Source organism: Pelecanus crispus, chromosome 3 (genome assembly GCF_030463565.1).
Source record: "Pelecanus crispus isolate bPelCri1 chromosome 3, bPelCri1.pri, whole genome shotgun sequence".
Classification (NCBI taxonomy): domain Eukaryota; kingdom Metazoa; phylum Chordata; class Aves; order Pelecaniformes; family Pelecanidae; genus Pelecanus; species Pelecanus crispus.
Genome location: NC_134645.1, coordinates 57532486 through 57544947, shown reverse-complemented (window position 1 = coordinate 57544947; position 12462 = coordinate 57532486). Strand labels below are relative to the sequence as shown.

The window sequence follows — 12462 nt, the reverse complement described above, 5'->3', positions numbered from 1 at the left end:
CTGCTCTTCAGGCTGATTGACCCTTGTAGACCAAAGTAACATTTGTGGTCAAGAACAAGGCTAATGATCACAGCAAGATCCATATCCGAAAGTTACAATCTCACAGCTGGGGAAAAATGAAAAAGATTTAAAAGGCTTTCCTAAAAAATGCTGCTATATCATCATCCTGTAACAGCCAGGATCTCATAATGTCATCAAGCAGCAAACTCTAACAATAAATGTCCCCGCAAAGCTTCAATAAAAACAGCAGGTCTCACTCTCTCTCAATCTATCCTGATGGAGTTGTTCCATTTTTTATAAATATTTAAATATTCATTCAACAAGAGGGAGAGACTGACAGTAGCTTGGTACTGAAGACACTCGCGAGGGATCTCTCAGACCCAGATTCAAGTTCTCTCACAGAATAAGAAGAAGTATTTCTCCAGGGTTTGAATCAGGATTTTTTTCTCTGTTCCAGGACACATTGCTGGTCAAGAGCAGAGAGAAAGGAGGAGACTTGCCCTGGGACAGTGCGTAGTCTGGTTATTGGGCATTCAGCTGGGAAGTGAAGGAGATGCTCTTAACCTAAGTGAATGCCTTAACTAAGGCTGTTGGGGTAAGCAGAGGAGAGGTTTGATACAGACAGGAAAAGAGAGATGAAAATTGAAAAGTAGAAAAACAAAAACAAGCTAAGAAAAGAGAGAAGAGATAACAAGAAAATGCATGGAAAGTTGTTGTAAGACAGCTGGAAAAGAAATATTTTGAGTGAAGCACTGCTGGACACTTACAGACAGAAAAATGTGGCCATAGGGAGGGACAATTGCAGAATCAAGAAGCAGACCAACATACTCAGGGATCCGAATTACTGAAAAACTGGCAAATAAATCCCATATTTTGATAGAAAATGAAAAAAATGTTGAAAATCAGTCTGGAGGCCATTCCTGTGGGCAGTAAGGATGCTCCAGTAGTTTCAAGTCCTGTTTCAGGAAGGACCTGACTACACATTTGAGTTATCTAGGTGCTTCAAAGGCTCCAGCAAATTCTACTTTTTCCTTCTTGGTTTCCCCAGTGACTCACACTTCTTTATCTGTGTCAGTGCAATGTCCTCACAAGCTTTGCAATGGACTCTGCTAGGAGCTAAAATACCCTCCAAAGCCCTGAAATGACTTTTTGTGCTGTCTTGTGACTTTATTTATAAGGCTGCATGTTTGTATACTACACTGCTTTCAGTTCCTCATGCCCATGTACAGAGAGGTATGCTGTCATTCTCCATCAGCAAGCCTAGCATGCCTCCACATCTCTGCTGGTTTAGGTGAAGAACACATCAGTAACTGCACAAGAGGTTTAGGTCAGAGGTTGGGATTTTGCTGTGTAAAAGATGCGGAGGCTTGACCTGAGACAAAAAAGCATATTAACTATGTGTTGAGCTTTTAGTTTAGAAGAGCACCTTAAAACCCTGTAGGGCTTTTTTGCTTCATATCGCTCACACAGGCTCAACAGCAAGCTCAAGAAAATCTTGCTAAAATTATGCAACAAACAAATTGCTAAAAAGCTCAGGTAAGCCCCGTTGGTTTTTTAAGGTGACAATGCTGAGGGGGAAGCTCGGGTTTTGAACAGGATGAAATATTTTCTCATATTATGAACGGTGTTCTAAATATATTGCATTTGGGTCTTGTAAAGTACAATTTTTTTGGTGAAAGCAGAAGAACAGTAATCATAACAAAGAATTAGTTACTAAGTTTCTCATGATCTAAAATACTAAGTAGTCCTTTTTTTTTGTCAGACGCGTTCTTAAAGATACCAACGCTGCAGAGACACCACACTAGTTTCTTACAGATGTGTAAGACCCCATCCAACTTCCATAGAGTCAGAGGAAAGTGGATCAGGCTCCATCTTTCTATCTGCATGGAATTCAAGCTCTTGAGCTACAGAGATTTTTGACCACCTCCCTGCATGGGAGGCTCCCAGGGCTGCCTGCCACTCCCAGCTCCCTCTGTCTCTCTCAGGAGCTGACAGTCTTATCGTGGCCTCCGTGGCACACTGAGCTGTATATTTATGTCTCCATTCCCTTGTCTTCCGACCCCCTGTCTGGCAACAAAATAAAGAGTACTGAAGTAGCATAAAGGCAAAATTGATCACAGCATGGGTTTGCTACGTTATTACCTCCTTCCTTATCCCTTCCACTTCCAGGACATACGAAAATGATTCTTATGCAAACTGAATCGAAACCAACAGGAGTGACTCAGAGAAACCTACAGATCCCAAAAAGCTGGAAATTAACTGAATTTTAATTCTATCAGGAAGCTCAGAAATGTAGACTTCACTGGTTCTTTATTATTTTGATAATTTTTTTTAATTGGGACAAAAATAATCTAAGCTCATGTCTAGCCCTATGGTGCTTCTTTAAAGATTAAAAAGCAGTAAGATAATGAAGAATGCAAATGTTCAGAGAGCTGCTCACAGGGAGATGCTGTTTGAAGTAACAGTTCTCGCTCCCCCTCTGCTGCAGCTGGGTTGCTTTTAATTATTAGCAAGGAAAATAACAGGTTCAGTAGATGTGGATGCAAGTTCATTTTCACGATCAGTTGACTTCTGCAACTTTCACACCAACACTGATTTTGAGAACATGGACAAGTTTACACTAATGATGATTAAGAGTATTGCTCATAATTCTGAATATTAAATAGAGCATAGGGATAATATGAAGGGTGCTTTTGGATCACAATCATGAGGACTGTCACAAAGCACTACCTTAAAAACTAGTGTTCAATCCCCAGCTTTCACACGCACATCTCAGTGGCCTTAGACAAGTACATGTGATTTACAACCACTCAGACACAGATTTTCCTTTCCCAAAAGGCTACAATAACACCTCAGTTTGAACATAATGCAGAGCAACTGCACATGGGGGCGTGAGATCCCCATCACATGCACGGAAAGATGGGAGAAGCTGCAAATGGAGATTGGTTACTTTGCCACCGCCTGACCTGCCCCAGAGGTAGGGGGAGTTGTGTACAGGGCTGCCTTTAGAGCAGGATAGAAAATAATATCCATCAATATCCATCAGAAGCTTAGATCCAAAGGATCATTTCCACCTTTTCTGCTACACATGAGATGAAAAACTGTTACATACCTTACTATTCAGCAGACTATGGTCAACCAAGAGAGGATGGTAAAGAGAGAGACATACACAGATAGATGTGTACCTGCAGTCAATCACTTACTTTGGATTTCCGGCCCCTGGTTTCTTTCTCCGGAATATGTTGAGGAAAGTGTTGGACTTGCAAGGTGCCTTGCCATCCCCGACATGCATACGCACCACATCTGAGGTGGTGAAGGCACTGCGGACGTTCCTCTCAGGCTTGGCTATGATGATGTACATCTTAGGAGTGAACATGCACCCCAGCGCCACTGTCACACTCAGGCTCACTGCAAAACATGTGGTGATGATCTTGTAGTTGCTCCCAAAATAGATAGGCACAAAGGCCAGCCAGATGATACAAGTGGTGTACATGGTGAATGCAATGTACTTGGCCTCATTGAAATTGGCAGGCACATTGCGAGTCTTGAAGGCATAGTATGTGCAGCTCATGATGAGGAGTCCATTGTAGCCCACAGGAGCCACGACACCTAGGTTGCTGGTGTTGCAGATAAGGTAAACTTCTTTAATGCTGGGGTAGGAGAGGATGGGCATCGGGGGCTCCAGGATGATCAGCGTGATCACCAATGTCAGCTGCACGCTGATCAAAATGGAGGCAATGACCACTTGGGCCCATGCGCTCATGAAACGTGGCTTGCGTGTACAGATCTTCTTTTTGCTGCCCGCCAGGATGCGTGCAATGCGGTTGGTTTTGGTCACAAGGGCAGAATAGCACATGGCAGAGGAGAGACCCACCAGAAGGCGCTGGAGGTAGCAGGATGTCGTGGTGGGTTTAGCTATAAGGGTGAAAGGGCAGACGTAACCCAGAAAGATGCCAGCAAGGATAATGTAGCAGAGCTCCCGGCTGGAGGATTTGACAACAGGGGTGTCCCTGTAGAGCACAAAGATAAGGGTGACAAACATGGTGACCAGGATCCCCAGGCAGGAAAAGACCACAGCCACAATAGACTCTATATTGCTCCACTGGAGGTACTTTACAGGGATGGGTTCACAGCCTGCAGTGTACAGAAAAGAAAGAGAGTGTTAGAAAGGTAGCTGTTTGAAGAAAGAACTTTTTTTCTGGCTCCCAATATAATCCAAACATTAGCTTGTGCCTATGTGCCATAGATTATTGGAACGATTTTACAAAGGAGTGAACTGCAGCGTGGAAAAGTTTGGATGAAGTATGTTCAAAAAACAGCCATCAGTTTTGGGTGTCCCAAACATGTGCTCCTGATGCTACAAAGAGAAATGAGATCTGGAATATTTTTCATAATTTTTCGTGAGATACCTGCTGACAAGCCCAGCCTATCAAAGGCAGAGCTGGGAACAGAACCCAGACAAACTCATCAACATCCCTTCATTTCAGCAGGGAAAGCACTTTTACAAATCAGCATGGTAGCTTGTTGGCCTCCTCAGACTAACTTATTTTAATCTTTATCAAAATCACTATAACTTGACCCACTACATTTTTGTGAGGGTGATTTTATAAATAATAGAAGTTAATTAGAGATCTATGGGCAGAAAAATGGTAATAAATACAAAGTTGTAATGGAACTACGCCATAGATATTGTACCTCCTTAGTATATTTCTGATTTTTTTCCCTTAACATTACCTTATTCTCATTTTGTCAAACCCTCTGTTCATTGTTTTTCCACTAAATAATGTGATTTAATTCTTATGGAAAAGTCAAACCCACAAAATATGCATGACTTCAAAAAAGAACTGGAAAGGCTCTCCTTTATGACTAGCACAGATGTGCAAACATAGGTATCAGTTAAGATGGTACTTAATTGCTCTCTCCCACACTCAAGTTGAAGGAGTCTCTGGCTACCTTCCTCACTGTGCTCAAGATGTAATATCAGCAATAAACATTACAGAGAAAATAAAATCCTCTGTGTTAATAGGATGTTACGGTTGTGAAGCTGAGTTACTACAAACCTTCAATTCAGGCTTTTCCTAATTTCTGTTCTTGACTTAATAGTGCCAAAATGCTTTTAACATGTTTCTGTATCCCAAGGTAAGTATCCATAGCCTCCTCTACTTCTTGTTTCTGTCCTCCTTCAGTTTCCCTTGGACCCAGCTCACCTTTTGCACCTTTCCCCCACGTCTCAAGTATCTTTCCTCCCAGTCCCTCACAGTCCCTGTCTCAGTTCCCCTTCCAGTTCATTTCTTTCCTAGCCAGTCACCTCTCCACCCAGATGTCTCCATTATGAACACTGCTGGTCCAGCTTTTCACATCCTGGACCGGCTTCTCATCACCTCTGCCTGTCTGCGTTGTTGGACACAGCTGAGAAGAGCAGGGAAAAGGCAGCAGTGTCAGTGAGCTTGTAAGAGAGGCATTTTTTTCCTCTCACTTTTGCTGCTAAATCTTAGCAAGGGCCTTGATATTTTGATGAGCAAAGTCATGCTCAGACCCTTCCTCCTCAGTATGGAGTATATCTGCAGAAACCAAGCTCTATGAACTAAAAGCTTCTGAGGCCCACAGTTTTGCTCAATTTATATGCATCTTCCACAGGGTGACACAAAATTACCAACCGATACCTCTACCAAAATGTAAAGACCTTCCTTCCAAATATAGGTGAATTAAGCAGAGGTATGGATCAGTGTTGAACTTATTGTGCTTACTGAACTTACTGAACTTACTTACTGTAACCTCATTTTGAGAAATGGAAGAAGAAAAAATGTTTTTTGTTGAAATTAAAAAAAAATCAGCCTGAGGCAAAGTCCTGACATGGAAAATTTCTGCTTAAACTTTTAAGGTCTGCCAATGTCATATGAACTGAAGGAAAGTCTTATAATTCTGTACTCTTTGTCTCTAAGAGTACCAGGCTGACTTAACTACAGGTAATGTTGTCTACTTAACTACAGGTAATGATGTTACAGGTACCTAGAACATCAAAAACAATAGAAATAACAGTATGTGGAAGTGGAGGTCTTATTTCATAAAGAAAAGGAATTCTGTTTTGCTCAAACTGGTCTGCTCAAGACTTAGATAGGTGAGGAAACCTGTTCTTCCAGCCAGTATTTTTATGGTGAAATATGAAGGAAAAGATTTTATTAGAAGTGGGAGCATCTGGCCATTGGCCACAGCAGCCCTGAGTGGAACTTGGCTCCTTCTTTGATTTAATAAAAGGCTAAGAATTAGAAGCTCCCGCTCATTGATTAATACATACAAAGCTCTTAAGAAGCCAGTCTGTGGTTGCTGGAAGGGTTAAATTTCAATGTGGGCTTTAAGCTTAGCAACATCAAGCGATACTCATTCGATCTCAAACAATATTTTCAGAGTCAGTGTCATTCCTGTGCACCAGCAAGCCCCAAGAGCCACATATGCTACAAACATTGCAAAAGGCTGCCTGCACTGCTTATATCAGCAAACAGTTGTTGGTTGTCAGCACCTGTGAAGGTGGATCATTTCCCAGTTAGGAGAAAGTGGGCTAGGGAACCTTGTTGAGACTGAGGGAGGATACCCAGGAAATGGTGTACTTACAAGTTTAAAAAAAAAAAAAGCAACACAAAAATCCCCCCAAAACAGCACAACTAACCTAAACCTCAGAAAATCAGAGAATTAGTGGCAAAAGCTTCACAGTTAAAAGTTTCTAGTAAAAACCTGTTTGGTAGCTTTAATCTACTATTTTCACTGCACTTTAACCATGAATCGTTTTCTAGAGCAGAAAGCTAATTTATTTTTAATTTTTTTTTTTTAATTATACTCATACTGCAAGGCCAGTAAGACAATCCAGGATGTTTTCTGAGGTCATTAACACATCCCAGGTAACTGATGGCCCCAAACCTTCATGATTCATATCATAATAACTCCATTATACTTCCTGTCCTATCTTGTTTTATTGCTTATTTAAGATGATTTATGTAAACTAGGTTTACTAGCTTGACATTCATTCTTCTTATATTAAATTCTGATACTGTAAAAGATATCTCCTCTTCTTGGCACAAGGCCTTAATACACTAGTTTTAGTGACTATTTGTCAGGTCAGGTTTTTATCATCTGTGGTGAGAAATCCTTTGTGCCTGCTGACTCCACTTCACTGAACACATATTTAGGGGAAGCAATCTAAAAAAAAATTTGTACATTTAAAAATAAAATTTAAATGTCAAGGATTGCTGAGCAACAGAGACTAATTTCAAATGGAGAGAATGAGCACCTTGAAAAGCATGTCTTAGGAAATGGGTTAGTATGTGCCTCACATTTTTTAAAAGGACTAAGGATTTTAGAGCCTCCATCTGTGATGGAAAATGGGCCTAAAACTGCATACATGTTTAGCATTTAAGATTTAAGGCAAAGGGAAAAACAATCTGAAATGTGAGATGTTAACGTCGGTGTCTAGATGCTATGGTGACTGGCAGGGTATGAATACAACATACAAGAGCAAGCTATAAAAACACATCTGATGGGAGAAATCCTGGCAAGAAAAGAGAATTCCAAATTAAATGGTACCAATGGTGACTCCCACAAAGTTCAAGAGCTAGAGTTTATCTAGCTCAATCTCCCTTTTCTAGAGGTTAGGATGGCATCAGCTTTTCTTCACAACTTTGTATTCAAGTAAATGAATTGCAGGGGTTAAAAAAAGAGGGTTTTTTTCCCCAATAAGACAGAATGAAGAAGCTGTGCAGGAGCAGACTGCCATTTTGATGTTCTCTAGGAAATCAGTCGATGGCTATACTGTCAGTTGGCTGGTGCTACTGTGATTTTAGAACAGTAGCAGTCCAGCCTCCTTGCTGAGAGGAAACACAAATCAGCAGGTCATCTACTGATTTCATTAAAAGTTAATAGATTGCAACATGCCCCTGAGATTTTTTCCAGCACTGATGCTTTCCTCAACTGCTTTCAGCAGTGCCTGTCATTTTGACATGCTCTCTTTTGAGCTATTTGGGGCAGCTGGTAGCACTGAACCATATTCACTCAAGTGCACATTGATCTCTCACTATGTTCTTGTTCTGCCTTATTGACTAAAAAGAAGTCCCAGTTTTCTTCCCTGAATAGTAGATACAAACAATTCTGCGAACCTCCAAGACTAACAGAACCCAGTTGTCTATGGATATCTGCTTTAAAATTAGCAGACACTGGTGTCCTAGCAGGTGGGAGTTGAATATGAGCTTTTCCAATGGTAAGGACATTTATGAAGGGTGCTGTGGATTTTCCAGTGTCTAGTAATACAAGATGTTTTCCCACAATTGGGGCCCTTACAGAAGGTATTTTTCAAGAACTCCTCTTCTTGAAACCCACTTACATGAAACTTGAAGGAACTGAATGACCACTGAGATTTCTGTATCCTGACAAGTCTGTTTGAAGTAGGTTCAGTTGCACACCAGAGAGGGGAGGGGTTGGGGTGAGAAGTATGGGATATAGACAGATACACGCACATCTGGGACATGGCCATAGCTTATTTTCCGTAGAAAACCAAGATAGAAAATGCATCAAGTTTCCCTGTGTATTGTGATTGATAATATATTTTTAGCTGGAGAAGTGGTGAGGTTTCCCTCCCAAAACAATCATCTGAAAGCTCACTTGGCTTCAGTGACTAGCTTAACAGTATCTCTTGGAACTATTTAATCGAGGTTTGAGTACTTTGTCTATGTGTTAAATGCTGCAGCAACATCTAGTTGCCAGCCAGTCATATTAAAGGATAAAGATGTGATAAGTTGCACATTTGATCCTCAGCTAGGTAGTCAGATTGTTTCTCTGACTAGGACTGATGCCCTGCTGAATACTGGCAGCCAAGTTTTGCAGATGCAGCATGGAGCAGAGGTGCCAGTAGTCTTTTACCATGATACAAAGCAAACCCAAGGTCAAGGTGGTGCTTCTCAGTGCATTAAATCTATTTTCTTGGCATAATGGTTACTGCAAATCCCAGAGCAGGTGTGGAGGTTGACCTTGATAGGTACGAAATAACAGAAAGATGCCATAGCATACAACTCAACCAAAGCATATACACAGGGGAGACCAATTCTAGCTGTTTCTCTTTCTTCTGCCAACCTTTCTTAGAATTTTGTTGACATTCCTCTTGCTGGCGGTGCAGTGAGAATGATCTTTATACCAAACGGAAGTCTGGTAGTCAGTTACTGAATGGCCTGAAATCCCAGATAAAGTATTAACTAATTGTATGGTAGAACAATCAGAAAAAGTATCAAGTCAATCTGACAAGGATGCACTGAGCTCTTGTGATAATCACTGCCAAAATTGCAGCAAATTCTGCTTTCATTAGTGGTCTTAATAGCTTTATCAATGCTTATGCTGAGTGAAGGGGAGGAACAGACAATGTTGTTTCTTCTTGGTAGAAAATTTCCATCTTTATTGTCACAGCTGTTGAACTGAGCCAAAAGATACAGTACTTTTCACTCACCCTAAACTGCATTGGGATGTGTGTTTAAGTATGTACCTTTAATATCTCTGCGTGTTGCCACCTTACTCTCCACCACACACTGTTCTGCTTGTGCCCTGTAAAGTGGGAATGTGTTTGGAGGGACACGTCCCTACCTGTCAGGTCAGCGTTCGGCCACCAGCCAAGCTCACAGGCTTTACATGTGAATTCATCCTGAACAAATTCATTCTCCTTGCAAGCAGTGCAAATCCAGCAGCAACTCACTTCTCCTTTCCTGATCACCTGTAATGCAAAATACATCCTCAGCTATGATCCTCTATAAGACAACACAGAAGCCCCCCCAGCAAACAGATACCACCTGCACTGTTTAAAATATGACAGGATTCCTGTGTATGGTGCATTTGAAATGACTAGAAAACATGAATCCTGATTGTGTATCTACCCATGCATATTAAAATTTGTGCTTATGAGTTCAAGGATAATCTCTGGGGACAATTCTATTTTGTTTTAGGGGGAGCAGTTCTGAGTTAAAAGTGCAAAACCATTTTCCATTTGGTACAGAGGCATGGTGAGTGTTATATTTTCAATCAGACTTGAGAAGAGGCTTAATCTGAGAGAAGGTTCAGGTCAGGACAAGTAGTTCAGCTCATGCTTAATATCTATTGCACAGTAAAAAGCAGTAAACAAAGTCAAAGGTTAGAAAAGAGAGTGATTCATGCATATACATATATATACACACACAAGCACATGCACACACACATAAATTCCACTTTACGTGGAAGTCTCTTTGGCACTTATTACACTAGTGTAAATAGAAATTCAAATAAGAGCAAATAAAAAAATATACTGCTAAAAGGATGCAATGGGTCTTAGTACAAAATAAAAACAATATGTGGTGACCAAGAGCATGCTTCGGAACAAGCTCTTTTGGAGACAAATGTCCCTGAAAGCTGTATCTTTCTCTTTGGCACTTATTACACTAGTGTAAATAGAAATTCAAATAAGAGCAAATTAAAAAATATACTGCTAAAAGGATGCAATGTGTCCTAGTACAAAATAAAAACAATATGTGGTGACCAAGAGCATGCTTCGGAACAAGCTCTTTTGGAGACAAATGTCCCTGAAAGCTGTATCTTTCTCCTCTGTGAAGGCTGCTAAGTGTAAGGATCTAATGTTGAAAGATGGTTTTCCTTGTCTTGACTCCTAGTTTCATTATGCTGAGGCTGAAAGAAAGGTTAAGGATATCTCCAGCTCATGGGGCTCCAGCAAAGACTCTGGCTCTGTTTGCCAGAAAGGAGGAATCCAGCCTTCTCTCCAGGATCTTCCTATCCAGCTATATGCAGAGCTAAGTGCAGTAGTGAAATACAAAATGTTTGTTTTATTGAATGCTGGCTTTGTGGGCTTTTTTTGTTAACATTTTCTTGTGCAGTCTGTGGAGAGAGTCCAACAGACTTCAATGGAAGCCGAAGCTGGCATTTTGTATGCATGGTGTTTACATATACACACATACACAAACTGCACAATCTCAAAAACAGGGAAAAGATATTTTGGAGGGTAGTAAATACCGATAATGTTTCCCCTCCAAGACTGTTGGAGTATGTCACTACGTCTTTGCCAAATCATCAATCACTTATTGCTTAGAGTAGCAATATAAAATTAAAAAGCTGCAAATGTGCTTATTAAATGAAATTAGAAAGGAAGGTCTGCTCTAAGGTGATTTTCCTGAATGGGCTTCTTGCCATTTTAAACTTCCTGCATCCATACCATTTTGATAGTGGTGGAACATATCTTTATATCATCCAGACATGGCAGGTGGCAAATTATTTGTAGCTTGAGACAAGTGCTACTGTTTGGTAAACACAGAGTGATTTCATTTGTGTTTCCATGCCTCTTGTTGTGAACATGAGACACAAATATGCTTCCCCCCCCCCCCCCCCCCCCTTTCTTGCAAGTGTTATTGCTGGAAAAAAATACTGGATTCCCATGGGTCACATTATTTTCTTTTCAGGATCAGCCCCCAAGTGAATCACAGACACTGAATGTTGTAGGCAATGACTAAGTGAAAATCTTGTTCTTTCTCACATAAGGTGAAATTCAAATCCTGTCACACTAGGAGTTTCTAGATCACTACAAAGGGCAATTTTAGAAAACATGGGCCTGTATATGGGATTGTAAGAGTAAGATGTTAATCTAGGAGTCTTTCTATACTTTTGGCTTTCCTGAAGAAAAGGAAGTCCTACCCCTTGGCTTGAAAGAAGCTTGCTTGGGTTTAGGGAAAAAACACTGGTTATTCACATTTCTGTAGCAGGAAGTAAGTGTCTGAGGCACACCTTAATCTGGCCCTTCAAGCAAGGCTCGCTGCACACTGATCGGACCATTCCACTCTTATTCATCTGAATCCTGTAGTCATCAATGTTGAGCACACCCTCGTGCCATGTCCCAATGAGGACATAGTCATAGCGGTTGGGCTCTATGTACTGCAGGTTCATGATGTCATACCTGCAAGGGCAAAAAAGAGAAAGCAAGTTACTGTCCTGCAACATGACAGATAAAAATTTACCTTGCCCTTCTCCTTCTGCCTCCATAAATATTCATGGCATGTCTTAACACCAGGGACTAGAGTTTCATGGAAACACCAAATACTGTAGGATTTGCAGCAGAATCATGGGAAATGACAGCTCTGATTGCCACACAATTACCAATTGCCTGCCCTGCTTACATAAAACTGTGGGTAAAAAGTTGTGTGTCCAGGAAGGACTGCACATCAAAGACAGCAAGTTCTGCTAAAGATGTGCATGTAGGCACTGTCTGGATGGTGTGTTTTTCAGACATTTTTCAAGATGTCTTTAACATTCACTTGGTGCCTACATACAGGTTGGTTGCAGTATAGCCCCTGCTGGGAGCTCTAAAGTAATCAGTAGAACGTTCAAACTAACTGAATTGCTATGCCATAAGTTAACTGTAAGCACTAGTTCAACCGTTTATATTACGCAGCCCAGTGA

The 12462-nt window shown here is 40.9% G+C and overlaps 1 protein-coding gene across 3 annotated transcripts in view; it reads right to left on the bottom strand.

Moving 5' to 3' along the window:
• Positions 1 to 12462, bottom strand: part of GRM1 (glutamate metabotropic receptor 1) — a 189300-nt gene that overhangs the window by 26049 nt on the left and 150789 nt on the right. For all 3 annotated transcript variants that reach the window (XM_075706808.1, XM_075706809.1, XM_075706810.1), the window contains exons 5-7: positions 11791 to 11959; positions 9616 to 9742; positions 3204 to 4134 (exon numbers count right to left, since the gene is read on the bottom strand). In XM_075706808.1, the coding sequence (XP_075562923.1) occupies positions 3204 to 4134; positions 9616 to 9742; positions 11791 to 11959 (1227 nt within the window). The remainder of the gene's footprint in view (positions 1 to 3203; positions 4135 to 9615; positions 9743 to 11790; positions 11960 to 12462) is intronic.